The sequence below is a fragment of the Lepidochelys olivacea genome, assembly GCF_965140295.1.
Source record: "Lepidochelys olivacea isolate rLepOli2 genome assembly, chromosome: 13".
NCBI lineage: Eukaryota > Metazoa > Chordata > Testudines > Cheloniidae > Lepidochelys > Lepidochelys olivacea.
In genome coordinates, this window is record NC_140423.1 from 8804706 (window position 1) to 8829327 (window position 24622).

Sequence of the window (24622 nt, forward strand, 5' to 3'; positions counted from 1 at the left end):
GAAGAGAGGACTTGTGAGAGCAGCCGGGCAGGGCAAGGCTAAGCTGAATGAGTGTTTAAGGAACAAAAATTTTTTTTGCGTACTTCGTTTTTGTATGATCAAGACAAATGTACAGGTTTACTTTATTGACTGAACATTTGCAATGTTCTTACTTCAGTAAACGTGGTGTGTATCATTGTATGTACTCACGGGGAAAAGACTGCTATAACTTTTGACCTATTTCTATATGTTTTGAAAGTTGTTGCTACAGTGTCACAGTTCAGGCCAACTGCACCTGTATTTCTCGAGTCTGTGGTCCTGAGGACACCCAGGCTCCCCAGCAATACCTGTCTTGGGCAGAGATGTATGCCTCTCTCCCTCTTGACTGGGGTTTTTCCAGGTTGCACAGTTCCCTGCCTACACTGTATTCCCAAGCAAGTCAGACTGCTGAAACCTGCTTTTATAGCCCCTCAGAGGCTATAAACAGCATAGTTGCCCATAGGTATAAGTTACCACACTTGCTTTTCTTAAGCAAGCACCTTTATTCTTAAAGCGAATGCATTACGGAGAAAACATTTTAAAAACAATAAGAGACTACACGCATGCTAATCTTACCAGTGATCATGCCTCAAATCCAGAAGGGGCTCTGCCAGGTGATCAGTCCTTCAGATGCCACCAAGGGGTTTTTCTGCGGTTACAAGTTCATAACCGCCTTGGCCCAGAATAAGCATACCCATGGATTTGAGAGTTACTGCTTTATACAGTTTGGGTTTTTGATCTGGGAATAGGTAATTCATAGACAGTGGGTCTCTCCTCAAGGCATAGCTTCAAAAGGCTGCGTTTTTGCCTATCCAAAGGAGTTATATTTACATATACCTCCCCCTAGAGATTTCCTGGGAAACCCACTTTAAAAGTTCACGTGATTGTAAATAATCTTTTGAAACTCATAACACTTCCCTGTAAACTGTTTACATTAGTCAAGTCTTCTCCCTTGAGATGTTACATAAACATTTGCATTTTTAATACAATGAACTCCTAAAATAATTGAACTTAATTCAGTAAGATTTAACTTAATTCAATAAGGTTTGTCCAGAATATTGCAGGAAATTGCCCTGTCGGTCACAGGGTGTGTGGTTAATATGAGTGCGCACACAAAGCTCTGTCCGCGGAATCAACAACACTAGCTTTTGGCATCCACAACTTCACACACACATTCTCCTTAGATTAGTAAGGTTTTGCAAAGCTGCAGGAACTCAGTGGCTCTCAGGTTTCTAATGAACTTACAGAGCACTTTAGATTCCTAATAGCTTTTTAAAGTTTTTTTTAATACAGATAAAAAATTAAGCTAAAACTAATCATACTGCCCAATAGGGCATGTACATTTATATTGTGCTGTCACAAATCAATTTCTCTTCTCATTTTTCCCTACGAGCACCCATTTCTGTGTCCCACCTTTCTTTGAAACAGCAGTTTTTCCTGTGGTGTGTAGTACCGATGTGTAGTAGGCTAGGGGAATCATGACATGTATGGTGAGATGGATAGGTAGAGAGTAATTCTGAAGGATATATTAATTCTAAGTTTGACTTCATTAAGCAGCAAGAAAATGAAGTCTTCTAAAATTCTAATTTTATTTTGTGAGGTAGTAGAATTGATTAGGCATAGGTATTGACAACTGAAGAGCTTTTAAGTCAGTCTCTTATGCAGCAGAGTTGTTGAACTTGTGTTATACACAATTGTATTGAGCAGCATGTCTACACATGCCCTAAGTATGTTGTAACCATTTTTCTCTTCCCAAGGGATGATGATGATATTAATGATGTTGCATCAATGGCTGGAGTCAACCTATCAGAAGAGAGTGCACGGATATTGGCAACAAATTCTGAGTTAGTGGGCACATTAACAAGGTCCTGTAAAGATGAAACCTTCCTACTTCCAGCATCTTTGCAAAGAAGGATACTAGAAATAGGTATGTTGACACCTGCTAATTTAATTGTTCTAAACACTAGTTTCAGTAAATGGGTTTAAAAATAATTAAATATGCCAGAATAGTTTTATGCACTTTCTGATATTCATTTGCAACTGCTATAACCTTGATGTTAGAAAAAATAACACGTGTTTGAAAAGTTCCTAAAACTCTGGCTCCAGGGTAAGTGTTGCTTATTTTATATATTAAGATAAATATATCGCTAGATCTGATTGAAACCCTTTTGCTGAATTTTTTTATACTATAAGCCGATCAATAACCAGCAACAAATATTGGGGGGAGGGGGAACTGGAAAAACATTTTGACCAGCTGTATAATAATTCACACTAATTATAAATTGCTTACTTTTGTAAATTAGTGAGTAAATAGAGCAATGATACAACATCATAAAACTTCATTAATTTTATTTATCTCTAATACTTCATAGCATACTGGTAAATCTTCTATGGAATATTTTGCAGTGTCTATGAAAATTTAGTAAAGTGAGACTTTCTCTACAACATCACGTTAAATCTTGGCTGAGAAATACATAACAGCCTCTATTTTTTGTTCATGAATTACTTACAAATTTGTGAAGTTGGGTTAGCAAAAGTCAGCTGTATTGTAAAATGTCTTTGCAACCGAGTGGTTACTAAAAACTTCATTTCAATTTTAACCACAGGTAAAAAACATGGAATAACGGAAATCCATCCTGATGTAGTTAGCTATGTATCACATGCAACACAACAAAGGTTACAAAACCTTGTAGAAAAAGTATCGGAGACTGCCCAACAAAAGAATGTTTCTTATAAGGTAATTAAATTTTAATTGTGCAAATGATAGTGTTCCACAAATTGTGCTTTCGCCCCGGGCAAATGCATTCAGATCTGATCATGGACTGCACTGAAACTTGGGGCTGCTTATAAGGAGCATTTCCAACCTCTAGAACAAGAATGGGTCTAGACAAAAGCTCTAAGTAATATTATTTTTGAGTGCCCAACCTTGTCTACTATTACAGCTTTTGTGGAAACTGATATCAGAGGCGGTAAGATGGCAGCTCCCAATATACAAAGAGGACAGAACAGAGGACAGTCGGGAGGAAGGCTGCAGGGTGGTGATATTGCAAACTAGCTTGCTTAGGCTTCCATGTTTTTTGAGGACACTGCCTTGAGAATTTGAGGTTCTCTCTTGGCCGTATGCCATGGATCATTTGAGTGGACAAGATAGAAAGCTCTGTTGGGTGGCTGAAATTTATTACAGAAAGGTTATTTATTGCAGTTCCTTTTGAAAGAATCATATATATTTTAGTGTACAAAAAGTTTAATTAGACCTAGACTAGTTTAGTTTAGAAAAAAATAAAGTTTGAGTGTTCCCTGTGTAGACCCTGGTTAATGTACCCGTTCAAAACAATCAAAAATACTTATTCTATGCAATAGTCTTTCTATAGAATTTAAAAAGAATGTTCTGTGTCTTTATGATTTTTTTTAAAGTAGGAGGTATAATATGAAGCCTGTCAGAGTTGAGATTTCCTCATGAGAATCTAAATAAACTGGACTAGAGTATGCACATAGTGATATTTTCTTTTTTTAATATGAAGAGATCTTATAAATTTAAGATCATCAACAAAGGAGAATGAAGACCCAAACAAGATATATGTGGGTGGTTTTAAAGCAGCAGGCTTCAACTTTATAAACTTTTTAAATGAACTGATGAGAGGAAACTGTCCCCTTCCCACCTGTCACACATTAATAGGGTCCAGCGTGGGATTAAGTGGCCGAAAACCATACAGCCACAAGGAAAGGAGGGAAGCCTTCCCTCAGCCTCACCCTCCATACCTGGACATGAGATTCAGTCTAGCTGCTGAATCCCAAGAACCTCCCAACACAAGGGGGAATTATGGTGCTGGTGAGGTGCTCTAATCTGTACAAGATTTAAGATCTCACCACCACCACCTCACAGGCTAACAGGGTCTGTGCCGGTCATCTCCAAGGTCCCATGCTCAGGTTAACTCCAGGAGCTAGCCTTTAGAGCAGCGGTGGGCCATCTATGGCTTGCGAGCCCCTCCCCCGCTGTCCTTCCTCCCCCGCAGCCTCAGCTCTGGGTGGCCAGGCAGCGCAGTTGCGGAACGGTGGCCTGACCCGGTGCTCTGGCCCGCGCAGCTGTATTGCCGCCAGCCACCAGTGCTCCATTGGTGCCAAAAATAGCTGAGTTTATCAACTTCTGCCTCTTCCTTTCAAATTACGATCCTTCATCCTCGCTATTCTAACTAGCGCTGCCAGCCACCAGTGCTCCAGGCAGTGCAGTAAGGGGGCAGGGAGCAGGGGGGGTTGGATAGAGGGCAGGGGAGTTGGGGGTGGTGGTCAGGGGGCAGGGATGTGGATAGGGGCGGGGCCATCAGAGGGTGGGGAATAGGGGGGTTGGATGGGGTAGGGGTCCTGGTGGGCAAGTCAGGAATGAGAGAGGGGTTGGATGAGGCGTCAGGGGGCAGTCAGGGGTGGGGACCCGGGGGTTATCAGGGGACAGGGAGCAGGGGGTGGTGGATGGGGTAGGAGTTCCAGGGGGCGCATCAGGGAACAAGGAGGGGTTGGATGGGGCAGGAATCCCAGGGGAGCCTTCAGGGTGCGAGAAGCGGGGGGTCATTGGATAGGAGGCAGGGGCCGGGCCACGCCTGGCTGTTTGGGGGAACACAGCCTCCCCTAACAGGCCCTCCCTATAATTTTGGAAACCCGATGTGGCCCTCAGGCCAAAAAGTTTGCCCACCCGTGCTCTAGAAGTCTCTTCTCCACACTGGATGCTAGTTGCATGTTGCAAAAATAGCTGAGTTTATCAACTTTTGCCCCTTCTTTTCAAATTATGATCCTTTATCCTTGCTCTTCTAACCAGCCAGGCCCCCAAGATGCTGTGCAGAGTATGGGGGGAAAGACCACACTGGACACCTTTCTAATTTTGCCCAGGAGGGAAAACTACTTCCTCTCCTCCCATTGTCGTCTCCCCTCCCTCCAAATAAAAAAAGTAGCTGTCTGGACATATACCCAGCAAACCTGGAAGCCTAGCGCTTGCATCTACAACTTCCTGTAGGGCAAGTCAGATGGGGCAGCATCTTGGGGCACTAAATATGGTGGGCCTACTCTGGAAGGACTGTGATGGAGCCATTCTGTTCCTTTGCTTTACTCCAGTTGGACTCTGAGCAGCCAAGGGAGGTGAATATTCCTGTTTGTTCCCTCCCACCTCTACCCCTACCCATGTTTGTGCTCCAGATGCATTCTGGGTGGGAAGGTGCTTGAAGGCTGAATGATCATCATCGTCCTTCCAAGCAAGTGATCATCCCCTGCTGGTCTGATCAACATCCTTCATCTGTCACTGCTGCGATGGGGTTGGGAGTGGAGATAGCAGTCAGTCTGTAATTCTCCATAAGAGACTATCAGATAAATGTGAATTCCATATATGATTCATGTAAGCACTGATAGAACACTGTGCCTCACAGAGCACAATTTAAAAAAACACCTCTGTGAAACATGTTTAAAAGGCCAAAGTTACGCGATGATATTACTTAAGTCAAACCCTGATGAAATCACAGAACAGTACAGAGTGCTTGTTTTGGTTTTTTAAAATGGGTTTTAGCTGGTTTGACTGGTTTAAAGATAAACTTGGTGTTTGAAAAAGACTAAGTGAGCATTTGAACTTAAAAGTATGGGATCTCCTTAAACTGTACAGGACAAGCTACTAGCTTTGTTTTTAAGATTTGTAATGAAAAGCGTTTTTACTGCATTTTCAGGATGATGAAAGATATGAGCAAGCAAGTGATGTTCGGGCACAGCTCAAGTTCTTTGAACAACTTGATCAAATAGAAAAACAGAGAAAAGATGAACAAGAAAGGGAAATTTTAATGCGTGCAGCAAAGGCAAGTGCTTCGATTTTACTTAGATTTACAAAGTCACTTTTGACGTCAAAAGGACAGGGTGCCTTTCATTCTATACGACATACAGTGAAAGAGAGGACTCTGTTTCTAATCTCAGCTTGGAGAGCACATACTTTAGCTAGAGCTCTGTTTTCCACTGTAAATCACGTAATGTAGCCCCCTCCCTGCCCCATTTCATTCCCATAAATAAAAAAAATAAATAAATAAATCTAATTTTTTTTTTGCACTCCTCTGAGCAAGAGAGACTTCTACAATATTTTTATAGTCATTGGTCCTCCATTGTGGACTAATCTCCACACTTGCTTTGAGAAAAGAAGAAACCAAGAGAATAAATCTGCATGAGGCAATATTTGAATTGGAAAATGAATATTTATAGTTAGTGGATAGAGGAAGGGATTTGCTGACTCTTAGAACCTGGTTTTTCTGTTTCTTTAACCGAGCAGTTCCCCAATTTGTGTAGGCAACTATAGTAACTGCTAGTGCAAATGTGCAGTTAGCCATTTAACTGGTCATTTGTTCAAGCAGTTACCTGATTTGCATGGGCAGTTGTGGTACCTATGTTCATAATTAGGTGGGCAATTGTATGCCAAAGGGGTAACATTTCACAAAGGTCAAGGTCTAGTTCCTTTTTGCATGCATAGATTTAATCCGTGTTTGTGAATACAATAAATCACAAGCTCTAGTGTGTGTGGTTTGGACCCCTACACAGATAGCCAGAGACATGAATATTCAGATGCTTGGGTGCCATTTGTTTCCACTAGAAGAGGGATGCTCTTTTTCCTTGCTGCATGGTTACAGTGAAGTAGAATTTTTATGGAAGCAACCTATATACTTAAGTCAAATGCAAAATATGAACTGTTTTGCATTCATTGGATGCTGACTCTGAATAAAGAAATTAAAGAACAGTGATTTTTCAGGTATCAAAGTAAAATACTGGAACAGTGAATGTAGCAATGATTTTTGGATTACTAAGTGAAATACTGAATGAATGTATATTATCAATAACTGTACCTTCTGTGATGGGTACCTTAGAAATCCATAGAATCTGGGTGCCATGTGTGTAATGATTCATAAAGTCTTATAGAGACTTGCATTAAGAGAAGAAATTCCAAACTTGGGTACCCTAAGTTAGACATGTAAAGCTATTTTTAGGTATCTACAAAGTGGTCTGATTTTTCAGAAGTGCTGAGCACCCTCTACTCCCATTGAACCCAACGAAATAATTTCAAGAAACTACATATAGTTAAGTGTCCACTTCTTTTGCGATTTTATTAATTTATGTACTACTTTCTCCTATACCCTTTACCAATATACAGTCTCGGTCTAGACAAGAAGACCCAGAACAGCTAAGGTTGAAACAGAAGGCCAAGGAGGTATGTGTTCAGATGAGCATGTCCTTAAACAATCTAAATATTCTCAGAAAATCAGAAGGGGGGAAAAATAATTGTAACTTTTGTTCTGAAAAACATAGATGCAGCAACAAGAGCTAGCACAAATGAGACAGAGGGATGCTAACTTAACCGCATTAGCTGCGATTGGTCCTAGAAAGAAAAGAAAAGTGGATTCTCCAGGATCTGGATCAGGGACAGAGGTAAAGTATAATTATAACTCTTGTATGCAAATATGCTATGGTTTTGTTACCCTGTCCTCTGCAACACTTTCCCTTTTATTATTTTCTTCCCTTGTTGCTGAAAGTTTCCTGAGCAGCAGAAATTATTTTAAAGTGCAGTGAGACTCATTTGATCCAAAGACTAGGGCTAATGTTAGCACTGCTTCCATGAGCAGAACATAATAGAACACAATGGATCAGGCCCAAGAAAGGAAACTTCGGAACTGCTGGCCTTGCAGCATGCTTCCCTCCCAATCCCAGCTATGTTCAGCCTCCACAGCGTTGGAGGAGGCAAACTGGCAAGAAGAGGAGGTAGTGGTTCCTTTCTTTGTGGTCATTTCTCTCTTTACCAAGAGGCATGTGCATGTTAAATAAATAAATAAAATCCTGTAACTTTGTCTCTCCCATAGTAGGATGGAATCCCCTGAAAGGGATTTGGGAAGGGAATCTTCCAGAAGTGAAGTCTATGAGGTTCAGTCTCTAGGAGGATACATGTTCCAATGATGCAGAGAAGAGACCAGGGGAGACAATGCAGTCAGTTACCTTGGTAATCCATATAGGAAGCTGTCTTTAAGCCTATAGATAACTGCAACAATAGCCAAACTGTAGACTTTCTTTACTGCTCAGCTCTTTGGGTATGTCTACACATAAGCTAGAAGTGTGCTTCCCGGTGCAGGTAGGCAGGAGTGTTAGCTCTGCTCGAATTATCATGCTAAAAATACCAGTGCAGTCCAGAATGTGTATTCGGATGGCTAGCCCAAGGTGCCATCCATTCCAGTCCTGTCTACACTGTTCCTCTCAGGGTGCTAGTTGGAGCAGAGCTAGTGTGTGTCTGCCTATCCACATAGGAAAATATGCTCTCAGCTACAGTGTAGATGTACCCTGCTTCTTTGAGTCCCTATGTGTATTCCACTGTGGGTATGCATATGCTCCGTGTGTCTGGAGCTGGAGAATTTTGAAAGCAGTGTCCGTTGGTCCACACATGCACCCTGGCTCACCTCATGCGTCTGACTGAAGAGATAAAGGAACCAAGCGGGCAGACCGACCACCTCTCCATTTCCTTCTCACCACCATAGGATCCGGGTCAGAACCCCCAGTGTCCAAAGCTTCAGCTTTCTCCTTTATCTGTGACTATTTAGATATCTGTAAATAGTGTTTATAGTACTAAAGTTTTAAAGGTTTTTTTAAATCTGATAGTTTGTGTTTTACGGTTAGTCAGTCTCCCTGATCTGGTACCCATTGGGTATCAGACTATGCCCCTAACTCCAGGCTTCAAAATTTTTGCGTCCGGTCCATGATCCTTCTCAGTCACTGACAACTATCAGTGCTGCTCGTACTGCCTTGGGGAAGCCCATGTTGCAGCAAGGTGCAATATCTGCCCTTTGTTGCCCACTTGGAAAGGATGGAAACTTTGCTGTAGGAAGCACTTAATGGAAAAGGCCATGAAGCCGCACTCAGACCCAGGCTGGGCTACCCTTAAAACCCCCCACCCCCGCCCATCAGCTTGAGTCAGTAAAGAGTGCATCTCCTGCCGCCAGGTCCAACTCAGGAGTGAGGGATTCTACCCCCACAGATTCCTCAATGAAGTTTTACCAGGAGAGCAAGGAGTATTCTCACAAGCACAAGGCTAAGTCTTCCCCCAGATCCACTTTGAAGAAGTTGGATTAAGCCCTGCCTGAATCAAGCAAGTCTTTTAAATTCAGGCTCAAGGAAATTTAGGATGTACTAAGTCTCAGAGGCATGATAAGAAAGCTCACATATCTAGGGCACCATCAACACCTGATCACAATCCAGCGGCAGCCTCCGGTACACTGCAAACCCTGGGATCTGTGGGCACCAGTGAAGACTGATCACCAAGAGCCTCCTTTATTTGTGGTACTATCTTTGATTTTAATGGCTGTGTCAGAGACTCTCTCTACTGCATCTCCAGTGGTTCAGGCGAACAGGGCCCCTCTCACTCTGGAAAGAGCGGAGACCTACACTCTTCCTGAGGATGTCTTTGCTTTCCCAGACCTGTAGTTTCCCGCCCCACTGGGTCTCTCCCTGTTGAGAGAGGCTATAACTCCACCAGGGGAGCTGGCCTTTGGGAGGAGTTTGCCTCCCATTCCATCTTTGAGCTATGATTTCCTGCCAGTACCACTGTTGGAACCAGAATTGGTTGTCACCTCACTGGGAGATTGTCTTGCCTGATGAACCGTTATTCCCTCCTCCAAGACACACCTTCCCAGTCAGAAGACCTAGCCCAGTTTGGGACCAGCCTCCATCTCATCACCTGCCTCATAGCCATTGGTACCCCATAGCATGGGGATTTCCTCATTGCCCATTTGATCCATTTTTTTGGCCATACTGGGGGTTGTGGGATCAGTACCATCCCTCAGAGTTGGTCTGGTAGGGAGTCACTATAAGCAATTCCAGGAACTACTTTGCAGAATTGCAGGGGAGCTGCACGTTCCACTTGAGGAGATTGAGAATCCTCAACACAAGCTCCTGGAAGTCCTTCAGTCCTCCGGCTCCAGTCAAATAGCGCTCCCTGTTAACAAAGCCATCATAGAGCTAGCTAGAGTGACCTGGCATACTTCAGCTACTGCGCTCCTATTCCAAGAGGGCAGGGAAACAGTATTGTGTCCCAGCCAAAGGGATGGAATTGCTGTTCTCTCACTGCTCCTAACTCTTTAGTCATCCAGGCTGCAGTGGAGAGATCTAGGCAAGATTGCCCTGATCTACTGTGACTGACAAGGAGGGCAAGTGCCTTGACTTGTTGGGAAGAAAAGTCTTTTCTTGTTCTAGCCTCCAGTTCATGATAACTGACTATGAGGCACTTATAACTACGTATGAGTTCCTTAACTATTCCAAATTCATGTACTTTACTGACACTCCCCCACAGCAGGACAGAGCTCATTTTCAGGCTCTCAAAGAGGAAGTCAAAATGGTTGCCAGGACCACTGTACAATCACAGTAGATATGGCTGATGTATCTTCCAGGACAATAGCTTCTGCCATTGTAATGCTCAGGGAGTCATGGCTCCATATCTTGGGGTTTCGCAGGGAGGTCCAGAACACTGCTGATGACCTACCCTTCAATGAGACTTATCTATTTAATCAGAAGACAGATGAGTCCTTACACACCTTTAAGGACTCCAGGACCACTTCTTGGCTCCCTAGGAATATTACACTTGCCCCAAAGAGAATTCCACCAGCAATCATACAAGCCTAGACTAATGGTTTAACAGTTCTTCCATCAGAGACCTTATGAGAACCCATAAGAGGCAAAGGGTTCAAAAGACTCCCTTCCCCACACCACCTGCAGCAGGTTCCTTATCCCAATCCCAGCTCTCAGCTAAATGTTTTTGACAGTAGCTTGAGATGCAAACCAGTAAGTACAACACCTCCTGATTCCAATGTACCCTTTGGGGGTAATCTAATACTCTTACAGCACCTATCCATTGTTATTGCACTCCCAATGTTGAATGTCATCCATTTTTGCTATATGATAGAGTAATCATCCCCCTCCAAAGCCCTCATCTCCACCCCCTCTCAGGGGCTGCTCTCACAAGAACATTATCAGACAAGAAGTGGAATCTCTCTCTTATAGCAAGGAGTGATAGAGTGGGTTCCTCTTCAGTACTAAGGGAGTAGTTTTTACTCAACTTACTTCCTATTACTCAAAAAGAAGGGTGGTAGCTGGAGGCCCATTTCAACCTCTGCCATCTCAGCCCTTTTATTTGCAAACTCAAGTTTTGCATGGTCACACTGGCATCTGTAATTTCATCCCTGAAAAAGGACCTGTAGTTTACAGCTCTCAACATGAGGAATACCTACTTTCACATGGTGGAAAGGCCTAATCAGAACCTTTCTGCCTATAAAAAGCCTGTTCCTCAATGGGACTTGAATCTTATTCTCTCAGTCCTCAATTATCTTCCTTTTGAACCAGCTTTTTGCTCCATGTCTCTCCTGTCCATGAAGGTCTCATTCCTGGTAGCTGTCACCTCAGCCACAGGGATTGATTAGCTTGGAGTGTTAATGGCAGATTCTCCTTATGCTACGTTCCATAAGGATAAAGTCTCATACTGTTTTTACACTCTAAATTCACCCACAAAGCAGTCTGTGAACCCATTAGTTCACACTTGTGTTCTTTCAAAGACCTCTCTCTTCCTCAGAAGAAAGGAGGCTCCGTTCCCTCAATGTTCAGCAAGCCTTAGCCTTTTACGTGGAGAGAACAAAATTGATAAGGAAGTCTCCTAGACTATTTGTTGCTGTAGTGGAAAGGGTCAGGCTAGATGCTCTCAAGGAATCTTAAAATGCATCGCAAGCTGTATTTTGCTCTATCGACTGTCTCTAATCTTCCACCTCCTCTTGGGGTAAGAGCTCATTCCACAAGAGTGAAAGTGACCTCTGTGGCATTGTTTCAAGAGGTGTGTCTACTTGACATTTGCAAGGCAGCTACATGGTGCTCTATCGGCACCTTTGTTGAGACACTGTGCCTTAGTACAGGACTGCTCTGCTGATTATATCTTTAGGTATGGCAGTCCTTTGTACTCTGCCATTTACAACCTCACACCCTCCTCCTGTTTGAGTACTGCTGGTCAGTCATCCACAGTGGAATACATGCAGGGACTAGAACTTGAAGAGAAAGTTATTTACCTTTATAGTAACTGGAGGTTCTTTGAGATATGCGATCCCGATTTGTATTCCACTACCTGCTGTCTTTCCCATCTGTTTTGGATCTTCTCTGGTTTGTGGTAGAGAAGGAACTGGAGTGGTGGCTGGCCCACCCCACACCTTCATCTACTGAGTCAGGCATGAGGTGAGCCAGGACGTATGTGAGACCAACATACACTGCTTTCAAAATTCTCCAGCTGTGCGTGCATGGGGTGCATGCGTACAGCTAGGGGACTACACATCTTGAAGAACCTCCAGTTACTATAAGGTGAGTAACTACCTCTTGGAGCAGTTAATGCATTGGGAACCACTGCTATGCAAAAATGCTGAAGCAAGGTAGTTTGAAATCATCACTGAATTAGGCAGCAGGAACATCTATAAAATCGGTATGGTTTCTAAACATGTACTAGCCAGTTTTACAATTTTGGACTAACGCTAGTTTTTGCTGACATTTAAGGACAATCGATTCAGTGGTGGAGATTTTTTTTTAGTTAAAACTTTAACTGTTCAATTGCATTTTCTGCCAGGCACAGTTACTAGGTTTGGGGGCGGGAGGGGGGAGAAGTTGCTGGGGAGAATTACGTTTGACTTTGTCAGCAGTGTACTCCATTTTTGGTAACTGTGTGCTTTATGCTCTGGTGCATTTGCAGACTTGTTAATAAACAGGAAATGGAGTCAGTGTTTCCTGTTGAAAGTACAATTTCTGTAATTCTTTTAAGTATTACAACTTCTTGGAGTTGGCAGAGTTTTAAGGGTTTAGTCTGTAATTTTTGACTTGTGGATGGCAGAGGTTGCTCGCTAACTGTTCATGCAAAACTGATAGCAGCATAGAAAGAGTTAAATAGTTCTTCCTGTATATCACTTTCTGTATTAAGCATCGTGTATTCTTTATTGGTAAGATAATTTGCATGAGACCTTTTGTTTCAGAATAGTTCATCTTATGTATTTTATTCAGCTCTTGAAGTAATAATTCTATGACATGCTATGTTATAACATGGAATTGGTTATGCAACAAATATATGATAGTAGTAAATGACATTTTGACCCATGAAAGCGTACAAATAAAAGTTGCCTGTCTAGCCTGTTGACAGAAGTATATTAGTGTTCAGGATTATTAAAATACATGAGGGAGAAAAGAATTTATATAAAAATCGAAGCCGGTAAAGAGATATGGGTCAATTATAACAGTATAAACACAACAGTAAAAATTGCAAGATGCTACATTCTTATCTAAGACTATAAAAATTCATGTGCTCTGAGAAATATGGAATTAAAGCCTGATTGTCATGATATGCAGGAAAAGAGTCACTGGCACATGCAGTTACAATATAGGCACTACCTATTTCTACATGCTTGACTGTGCAACCTTATTCTCTTAGTGCCATCTAGGCTATGGGATCTATTTTACATTCACTGGGAATGCCTGATGTATTCTGACTAAATCTGGCTAATTTTGTTGTCTCAGATTAATCAGTTACTGGTTAACCAATTAGAAACAGGTTCCCTTAGAAATCTAATCTTTTGTCTGATTAATTAAGAACCAGCTGCTTTTTATGTGATAGATTCCCAGCTGTGCCTTTGCTGTGTTTCACTTGACATTTTTAAATTGAGTTCCACTTGTCACCATTTTTATACAATTTGTAGTTAAGGCATATTACAAGAAGTGTGGAAAATAAGGTTTGTCACTACTTAGACACAGATTTGTAAATGTGAGCTTTTGATGTCAAAGGACTTCTGAATCTTAATTACATGTAAAGTCATCTCTATGTAGTAACTGTGGTGGTTCAGAATTCAATAATACAGATTGCAGTCGGTTTAGGTATTTCATACCTGACTAGTTCATTTAATTAAAAGTTAGCAAAAAATGCTCTTAATGCCTTGTATGCCACAACTCAAACATTTGTGGCCACACCTTTTACAGTGTTAATCTCTATATATTATGTAATACAGGTGTCACTTTCCTTACCTTTTAAAATGTGGTCCTAAGTATTTAAGAGTCTAAAGATGCAGGTAGGCACCTACTAGGAACTTCAGAAGTGTCCAACCTGCACTAGGTGCCTATCTGCATCTTAAGGCTCCTAAACACCTCTGAAAATCCGGCCCTTTAGTCCTGTAATTAGGATAATTATTTATCTGGTGAGCCAATGAACATGCTTAACCTGCTTGAAAAGCACAAGTCTGATTTCATGATTAGAACTGTATGGAACTGGGAAGAGCTGCACTGAACAGTATAAAGTACCTGCTAGGGAACACTAATCTCAACCACATTACTTTCTTAATCAATAATGTAGTCTGAGCATGAATATATTGCTTTGCAGTCTAGAGGATTGTATTACAGTCCATTTCTCAGTATCTCATTCACATGGCGTTAAATTACTGTAATTTTTCTTGAATCTTTATTGTACTACTTTTTCTCCAGAACATACCCTATAGTTTCATTTTTTTAAAAAAAGGTATAGCTGATGTTTGAGCTCACCAGTGGAAATACTTGAGACCTTTGTGATGTGTCATTTGGTGTTAAAGTGATATGGAAAAATATGACTATTTACCTATGAGCATGTTCTAAACAGAATGTGCTGTTTGCAGTATTCCAATAAAACATTGCTGCCTTTCAAATAAAGTAAAATGAAATGGTAACAACATAGAAAATGAAAATCAGCTCTCTGCGTTTTTTTAAAATTCTTAGCAAAACAGACGTCTAAAAGTGGAGTGCATTTCCATCCCACCTGCAAGGTTATTTTGACGTCTTTTAAAAGCATTTATTATAAAGCAGCAGTACCAGTCAAGACAATAAAGCCTTTTTAAAATTAAGGCACAAGCAGACTTCTTGGCCTGTGAATGCCATCTGCTGGTCATAGCACTTCTCTACATATATCTGAATTAGCCTGTAACAAGGAAACACTTGACAGCCATCCATGTGCACCAGCCTGTTTTTCCAGTCTAGTTATTCAAACAAGCTCCAGTATTTTATTTCTATAAAACTGGTAATATTAAATTAATTTGACAAATTTCTTAATAAGGCATTTTATGGAAAATTGTGTTTGCTTTTGCTGTTCATATTTATGCTGTCAGCATAATGTAAATCAGTGAGCTTTAAAATGATGTATTGCATTTTACTGTGGCTTGCTGTAACATTTTAAACACGTGACTACTCTGGTCTCAGTATTATATTTAATTATAGCATAACGTTTCCCCCTAATTTCTTCTCTACTTCTGTAGTTAATGTAATTTTGCCTTTAAAGCCTCTTTACATTGTAGCATTGGCACTTTCTCTGCCATTCCCAGGCTTTCTCCAATGGGGTCCTTAATTTTTACCTTACTTCTTCTTGCCCCTTTTTCCTATTCTTATTACTATATATGTATATGTCTTCATGTTGTCTTAGGTCTAAGAAGCATGCTCTTCCCACTGCAGCCAAACCAGTATTTAATCACACAGAAACTCTCTTGCAGAGAGTTAGTGCAACAGCCTCTCTCTCCTCTCTGGAGACTTGTCTGTAAAATAAACTGATGTTCTTCTTTGAATATGTGTTATATGGATCCCAGGGTAGGTGTGCGTGCGCGTCATGCATGTGAGATTGTATTTTTTTGAATAGCAGTGTCAATTGGAGCCTGATATGCATCCAGTGCAGCCCTCTGTGTCGATTCAAGGACTTAAGGGACAGAGCAGCCACAACCCTCCTGCGTTTCCCTTTTCCCATTGCACTGCCACAGGCGGTATCTGGTGAGTGTCCAACCTGCTACCTTTCTTAGCTTCAAACGGAATCTAGGAAATGAGGTTGAGGAAATACTACTTGACCATCCTCTTTGATTTATTCACTAATTTGGATGTTTTCCACACACACACAAAAATTTACTTCCCTGGACAGTGGGGTAAGGCATCTCATGCCAACTGCCAAGGTAGTCTCTAAACCATCAGGATTTAAGCCCTATCTGACATACAGTGGACTCATTCCTCTGATTAAAGCGTGTAGCCAATGCCTTTTCTGTCTGGGAGAGAACCACCTGCTTGAAGAGCTTGGTGTGTAAATCTTTCTTGTCAAGGGACACGTGGCTGAAACTACACCTGCTTGATCAATTGATGGACGTCACCTTAGACCCAGTTTCAAGGAACCCAAAGGGTTATACTCAGCAAGTGCTCCTCCAAGCAGACACACACCACTGCATGATCTAGCAATGAAAGGAAGGTAGGCAGGACAATTCTGGCAAAACTGATACCAGCCGCATCCATGACGATCACACTAGTACCAGGGCTGTCAGCATCAGGCACTGCTGTTTCAATACCGAAGCAGGCTATCACTTCCACACTAGTACCGTCAGAGTTGGCATTGGCCCTTCTGGGACTCACGACCTCATCGGATCTGGCACTGGTGCTCAGTATAAGGATGAGACCGAAAGGAAGGGCTGAGTGGAGACCACACACTATGCCAAACATTAAGGAGTGATGCATCATTTCCTCTCTGAGATAAAGGCACCTAAGTAATCTGCCAAGGGAGTGGCAGTGAGTAAGCTGGCACTGTAGGCATCAGCACTGATGAAAGCACCAGCAGCTGCAAGGATTATGGATTGAGGTACTACCCTTCAAGATCCCCCCCAGAGACATCGATGGTATCAGTGCGGTGTCGAGCTCACAACTGAAGCTGGATATCACTCCTCAGCACAGCTATTTGAGGAATACCATTTCTCATCACCAGACTGCCCTTTCTCCCCATTGTTGAGCTGGGATGTCTCCCCATTACAGTCTGAGAGCAACTCTAGACCAGGTACTAGAGATCCTCTCCTAGCACGGCCACAAACAAGACAAATGACGTTGGGCTGACCAGCTGCAGCTGCACCAGTGAACAATGTGAAGTTGCATATGAACATCCTGGAGCTCAGAGCTATTGGACTGGCCTGCATAGGGTGCTCCTACCAGTCTTCTGAAATTTGTTCGTGCTGATCTTCAGACAACACAATAATTAATTATGCACTACATAAGCAAACAAAAGGACACCTGCCTTTTGTGTCTGGAGGCTATCAGGTTCATCAGAGTGGGTTGACTCGTGATCTTTCTTATCCCAGGAGTCAGCAACGATCTGGCGGACTTCCTGAGCAGACAATCTTTGACCAACCACAAATGGTCCCTACACAGATCCCTCATAGAGCCATGTAATGGGGTGTACCAGACCCTTGAAGGCCCTGTGGTCCTGCCATACCATGTCCCAGAGAGGAAGAGAAAAGAAGTCCTCCAAGTGGCCTAGAGTGGTTGTGGGGAAGCAGCCAATGAGGGAGGCCACAGGGAGCAGCCAATCAGGGTCCAGCAGCCTCATATAAAAGGAGCTGTAGGGTCAGTCAGTCAGTCAGTTCCTGGCTGGAGCTGGAGGAGTGTGGATGGTGTGCCTGGCTGGCTGAGGAAGCTACAGGACCTTGGACAGCATGGTGCTGGCAGGGATCCAGGAAGCGAGAAGGACCTCCAGGCTGGCTGCTGGGACTCATCCAGAACAAGGCTCTGAAGTAAGGGTGAAGAATGTGCTGGGACCGTGGGGAAGTGGCCCAGGGAAGTGTAGCCACTATGCAGTTTAGTTAAAGGGTTGTGGTAGACGACTGCTATGTAGAGGGCCCTTGGGCTGGGACCTGGAGTAGTTGGTGAGCCTGGGTCCTCTTCCGCGTCCGTCCCCCCCCCTCGCCACATTAGCCATTGGGAAAGTGGCCTGGACCTTGTGGGAAATTGTGTGTGTGTGACGGGGTGGTTAGCAACTACAAATAGAGCCATTTGGAAGCCAGCACCCAGGTCACTTAGCTCACTAAAGGCATCAGATGTGGTTAGAGTGGGAGGGAGTTAAGTAGTTTGAGCAGGATTGGAAGAACAGAAGTGATCATTTGCACCTGTAGAGAACCTGATAAGCTTGTGAGGTAATTAGCTCACCACCTGGGTAGCTGGGAGAAGAAGGCAGTATAAAAGGCTAGAGGTGTTAAAGAATAAGAGGGACAAAACACCTGTCAGGGATAGTCTAGTTTACTTGGTCCAGCCTCAGTGCTGGGGGATGGACTTAATGACCTCTCAAGATCCCTTTGGGTTCTACATGTCTGATTCCTGCTGGATATTGTTTCAGGCAGGAGAGTGAGTAAGGTTCAGGTACTTATGGCTGAACCCACCGCTATAACATGTTCCGTAGGGACAAAGTAGTGCTGAGACCTTCTCCAAAATTTATTTGGAAGGTGGTCTTGAAACCTGATCTAAACCAGTCAGGTAAGTTTATTTGCCTTCTACCTGAAACCACACTTGACATCAGGAGGAAAAACTACATGCACTTGATGTTTCCAGGACTTCACTTTATTATATTAACAGGACCAGATCATTTAGACTGTGGGCAATAAACTGCCAGGATGTAGCCAGACATTCTAAAGGTCAAGCCATCTCTTCACCGGGGATATCACAATGTATCTCACTGTTAGCAGCTGGCTGGTGACGTTTAGTAGGAAAAGTACAAGACCACTCCACCAGAGCACCAGCAACACTGTCTGCTTGCTTCTGGAATGTGCCAGTATTGGAGATCTGTAAAGCAGCAACATGGAGTAACTCACTGACAGTTTGTCAAATACTGTGCCTTGGACTTGTAGGTCAGATGCCAACATTGGGAGAACAGTACTACACTCATTGTTCAACTGATGCAGCTGGAGCTCCTCACTACCACCATCCTGAGGGCATACGTAATGCTTTCTCATCACCCACTTTCAGTGGGATCCACACTGACACATACTCGAACTGTTACCCTACAGTAACTGTGGTTCTTTGAGATGTTTGTAGTCAGTGTGGATCCTACAACCTGCCCTCCATCCCCACTTCTTGGAGTCCTCGGCTACCATGGGCATCTAACTGAAAGGGAACTGGGGTAGGGTCATGGTCACTTTGCTCTTTATGTCCTCACATGGGAGCAGGGATAGCACCAGATGCATGGGTGCCCTGCTGGATCATGTTTAAAAAAAAAAAAAAAAAATCCAATCTCATGCACCTGTGATACATGCACTCCAGCAGGGGGAGCCCTACTGACTACCGCATCTTGACGAACCACAGGTGCTGTGAGGTAAGTAACTGTTCTTGAGTTAATTCTGTCTTCTGTTCCCCACTTTTGTGTTTTAAGTAAATTCCACCTGACTAATCTGCACACAGGAGACCAAACAGGTTGTGCTATTTGGTGGGAAGAGTCGAAGCTAACCTGACAGTGCACTTTCAAGAAAAGTTGATCTAAAAACCAAAAGCACCTGCGTGATTCGAGCCTAAATCCCATTGAAATTCAGTAGGAATTAATGTCCTACGGGTGAGATTCTGTGCTGCACCTCAGGGGAGGAGGGTGGCAGCAGCAGTGGGCTAAGGTGGTTTTAAAGCACATTTGTGCCTTCCTGATCATGGGCTGTTCTCGTGTCCCTGGGGACATTTCTAAGTTATGGCAGTTGTGGGCCAGGGCCTGCCCCTGACACACCCTGCCTTCACCAAGGCTTGTGAAGGGGTCCTCAGAAGGCAGCTTTTATGGCAAACTTCCACAGTCCCTGCATTGGGGGAATTCTCCCCCTGCCAGACACAAGTCTTTAGGGACCCTTTACCATAAAAGTCCTTTTACTCTGTGTAAAGGTGTTGGAGTGGGGGTCAGGATCTCATCCTAAGTCAATTTTTAAATGGGGACTGAGGAGCCTAAGTCCCTCAGGCACTTCTGAAAACTTTACTTTAGAGCTACATCTGTGCAGTACCAGTATCCACTAAAGAGTGTTAAGGGACATGATTTGAACAGTTTTTCCCAACAGATGATGTGGACAATAAAAACTAGATTTTTGCAGGTTGTATAGTAGAACAATGGGTGCTTCAGTCTAACTGAGCGATGCTGCTGTTTGAAAATAAAATATCTCCCATGTCTAATTGTTATCCCAAATTTGACATTCCTACATGTACCCCAGAATTTGAAAGTACTGCAGTCAGCAACTTTGTATGTTTAGCCAGCTACCAGCTGAAAACCAAACATCACATAGTTGGGAAAATCTTAGGCCCTGAGAGGCCAGGCCAAATAGCTGCATGTTTGCAGTTTTGCTATCAGAATGGGAGTATGGGATAAAAAGTGAATGTATTGTGAGAATAGAAGGAATGTTTGGGTGGCCAACGTTCGTCTTAGGCACCTCTGACACTTCTGATACGTAAGTTTTTTTTATTGTTTTTGATAAGCGATGAATAGCTTTGCTGAAATTAACCTATAGTGACTCCTATATGCTTTGTTTGAAGTTAGCTATAAAAGATTAGATGAAAGAATTTGCTTTGGAGCAATCTGAAGAAGCTTTCTTTGGGCAAGGATCTGACAACTAAGTTCCCCAGCAGTTAAATGGAAGGAGGGCCCCCTGAAGCCTGGCTGCTGATCCCTCAAAATCATCGAACTTTAGATAAATACAGATGTTTTGAAATTCTCTATACCTACTGCAACTGTGTCTGTGTGTGTGCTTAATATCTAATAAAGCAGTTTTAGGTAAAAACACTCTGGCTTGCATCAATTATCTGTCAGATGGATGAGCTGTGCCCCCGTTAATTTATTCCTGATGACGCCTGGAGAGAAACAGTAAAGTTACCACTGCTTTAGGTTCTGAAAACCTTGGGTGACATAGCATACAGTACTTTCTATGAGAAGTCCCTTGTTTTGTATCACACCTGTTTGTAGAACTGTCACAAGTTCTTGTCACAAATATTCTCTGTGGATGTTTAAACATTCTGACTCTAGCTTTTCTTCTCACCTCCAGGGGTCCAGTACAAATACACCAGTCCCAGGCAGCTCTGGAGTTGGAACAACCAGACCATTTACGCGACAAAGGATAACGCGGGTGAACCTCAGGGACCTCATATTTTGTTTAGAAAATGAGCGAGAGACAAGCCATTCACTATTGCTATACAAAGCATTCCTTAAGTAAAATGGAAAAGATCAAGGTATTTTTGACAGAGAGACGCCTGAGGACATTTTTTATAGATTTGCAGATTACGCCTTTTTGTAACAAGCAAATGGGATATTGTTTCAAAAACAACCACCTCTTTACATGGAACAGTTTTTTATTCTTGTTTATAAAAAAAACAAACTCTTCAGTACAAGAGAAATACATTTCTGTAACAGTGAGGATACTTACAAGGCCTGTGGATACTATAAATGGACAATTAAACTTAACTCATCTCTTGATTGAGTGGCCTTCTTGCCAAACAAGCCATATATAAAGACTGATGGAATCGTTTAGCAAATAACTAGCTACCCTTTGTCATACCTGTAGCAGTTTCAACATTAATTGTGCATTTTAGTTCAGTTTTACTTAACTAAATTGATTATATAGGTATATGTCTACAGCAGATGACCTCATTTCATTTTAGCTTTTTTTAAACAGTCAGTTAGCAAAGCAAACTGATTTTTAAGAATATTTATCTTTCCCCAACATGTTCAAATTCTAGAGGGATATACAATTAATTGAAACATAACCTCAATTTTTAATCACATTATTGCTTATTAGAGGCCCTGAAATCCCATAAAGGAGGGTTACTTCTGAATGTTTTTATCAGCATCTGTAAAAATGCATTTTATTTGCTATAGTTTGTAAAGCTGTAAAGTTTGAAAAAAGAAAAAAGGAAAAAAAAGAAAAAGAGAAACCTTTTCAGCATAAATATATTTTACTTGCACTGTGTTTTTAGCTAAAGTGAAAGCTTAGATTAAATAAAATCAAAGTTGAGAGGAATCATCAAAAAGACTCTTTCTCAGTGTGAATCAAGTGTTGAAAAATGGTTGGTGTATTTTGTCAGTAATTGTACATAATTTTTGGCACATAACATAAAAAATGGCTATGTAAACTATAATTATTTTGCTAAAAGACTGTATGCAAGCTGTGGGCCTACTTTAAAGATGTCCAGAGCAAAGTCCCTTCTTTGTACCTATTTTTTTATTACAAATATACTAATTGGTTCTTTATATTTTCAGAGGTTATTGTATTAAATTGTCTATTGATAGTACTTTTATGACTGTAAATACTTTGGCTTTCTTCGTGTGAACTCTCATGTTAGAATTTAACTCTCTTGCGTGTAAACTGAATGCTGATCAGTATTTTTTATCAACACCTGACAACTGTTACACCTTTTATTTTGTCTTTTAGGAAATCCTGTCTTTCCATTTTTTTCATGTAAATTTTGCACAGTTACTTGTTCATATGTAAATATTTTACTTTCAAAAATGAAGTTTTTAATTGCTATTGTTTTATATAGGATTGAAAGAAAATTAACTCCTTTATTAAAAACAAATTTATCTGTATTTGCTAATGCATTTTCACTCTCTACATCTTTCCTCCTCCTGGATTTATTTTTCTTAGCACAGTAATAAGATCCTTCTCTGTGAGGGGATGCTACCTTCCAATGATGCACTTTATTTCTTTTAAGCTTGCTTGCTTTAACCAATATTTTGAAGGCATACAGCTACCCTTGCTATGAATACAGAAATTTCACTGTCCGCCTAAGGCGTTCTGTATAAAGATCAAGGGTAGAATATCTGTAGCAGGGACGTCTCCTATAGAGTGTGTGACATTTTATTTTGACTTAATAAAATTCTTCATAAAATACTGTGTTCACACTGAGGGCCAGACTCTGCCCTCAAATGCACATGTGCTACTGTCTTTGACATCAATAAGAGGCATGTGTGTATCTCAAAAGAGAATTTGGTGCTAAATTGTAAAGGGACAGTGTCAGGGAATTTTTTTTAAATAGCTCAGTTTCTTTAAGTGTTTTTCTGTGCTGTAGGTCATTAAAATCTATTGTATTTTTCACTATTAATGCTGTCCATTCACTTTTTGGATTTTATTCAGATTGCTCACACATTCCCTTTTGTTTCCATTAGTGAGGCCCAAGTTCTGCCATCAGACCCATACAGAGTCCTGTTCATTTCAGCAGGTATCCTTGCAGGTGGATGGAACTGCCAGTGCAGATAGGATTGCTGGCTACTGTCCCAAACTCACTATTGGCTAATATCAAATTAGGACACAACCCTGCAGTAACTTAAGCCTGTGAGAAACTATTTGCGCATGAGTGTAGTGCCATTGAACTCGATGGGATGACTCCCAGGAGTAAATTTCTCCCCTGAGCAAGTGTCTGTCGGATTGGGGCTAACGCGGTACCTCTTGGTTCTTGTGCTCTGTTGTAATGCTGAGTTCACAAATACTGGTGGGAAATCAAACCAATCCAGACATCTGCTTTCACTGCAATTTTTTTAAATTAGTTTTTAAAAGCTTTGAAACTTGGTTTTAGAGCCAAAGCATTATTGAAACATTCCTTTACACATAAAAACACCTCTTCTAAATGTTAGATGCCATTCAGAGTAGCAAGGAAAAACATAGAAGCTGGAATTTAGGTCTTGGCAGGTAAGTGGAGAAGTGATATTTAAAAGTTAGTTTCCATGTTTAATTCTTAAAACACAGTATGGGATGGTAAGACTTGGCCCAAAGTTTTACTGGTAGGGGTCTGACATGGCCATGTGGCAAGTGGCAAATCCATATTTGAGTAATGAAAGTCATCACAAACGTGCCTATACCAATGCCGTAGCTTATTTTTATATGCCATATTTAGCAGAGAAAGTGTTGTAGAAATATTCTGGAGAGACTTAAATTGTATTGGGGAGGGAAAAGAAGTTACTTTATCTCTCTCCATCCATTTTGCTCCCTAAGTAGCATAAGTCCACTTATACAGACTTCTGAAAAGAAATTTTAAAACCATCTTTTGAAATAACAAAAATCCTTTTTCTATATATCAAAAGTAAATATCTTAGGACTTCTCAGGGCTAGTAAATGCCAGCGGGATAAATGGCACAATCTCCCCTTTCCAATAGTGCAAAGCTAGCCCTGGGATCTGTGAACTCTTGTAACTGAGGTACCGGACTTAAGCCTGTCACGAGTGCAGAACTGAACACTACCTAATCAGGATGTTGGGTTATTAGTCTTTTTTTTGGGGGGGGGGGAATAGGAAGAAGAGGGGTTGCGGGGGTTTTCAGAATTGGGAGGCAAATGTTTTTTAGTATGTTGATTACTTTATTTAAATAAGTGGCAACTGTATGAAGTTGCTCAGAAATTTGGAATATTAGGGGAAAAGTCCTGCTTGAGAGGGATTAATGGAGAAGCAAGCAGACAAAGTTGTCCGAGTTGCCTAATGAATGTGACTTTAGCTCAGGGACCCACAATTTAGCATATGGCTATTGCCCCATGTATGTGGCACATGTGTGCGTGCATATGCATATTTTGGGGATCACTTGGTTGAATGTCTTTTTAGAAGATTTTCTGCTCCTGCATAGGGATTCCAGACACAATCTAAATAAAGATAAGTCATCTTTGCCCCTATGGATGGCCTCTACAATCTTAACAAAGGAATGATGCAAATAAATATTTTGCAATTCCTCCTTAGGTCTCTAGGTGTCATGTGATGGAGATGTAGGAAAAAATAAACTAGGGAAGTTTGAGTTCAAGTAACTGCTATA

General features: G+C 41.8%; 1 protein-coding gene across 2 annotated transcripts in view; it reads left to right on the forward strand.

Moving 5' to 3' along the window:
- Nucleotides 1-21764, forward strand: part of TAF4 (TATA-box binding protein associated factor 4) — a gene marked incomplete at its 5' end in the record, with an annotated part of 66970 nt that extends 45206 nt beyond the window's left edge. The window contains 6 exons of one of the 2 annotated variants that reach the window (XM_084645329.1): nt 1776-1945; nt 2625-2755; nt 5718-5843; nt 7178-7234; nt 7333-7452; nt 20880-21762. In XM_084645329.1, the coding sequence (XP_084501455.1) occupies nt 1776-1945; nt 2625-2755; nt 5718-5843; nt 7178-7234; nt 7333-7452; nt 20880-21047 (772 nt within the window). In that variant the 3' untranslated portion in view covers nt 21048-21762. Of the gene's footprint in view, nt 1-1775; nt 1946-2624; nt 2756-5717; nt 5844-7177; nt 7235-7332; nt 7453-20879 lie in introns of both variants that reach the window. The other variant, XM_084645328.1, reaches the window with a different exon arrangement.
- Nucleotides 21765-24622: the final 2858 nt, after the last annotated feature.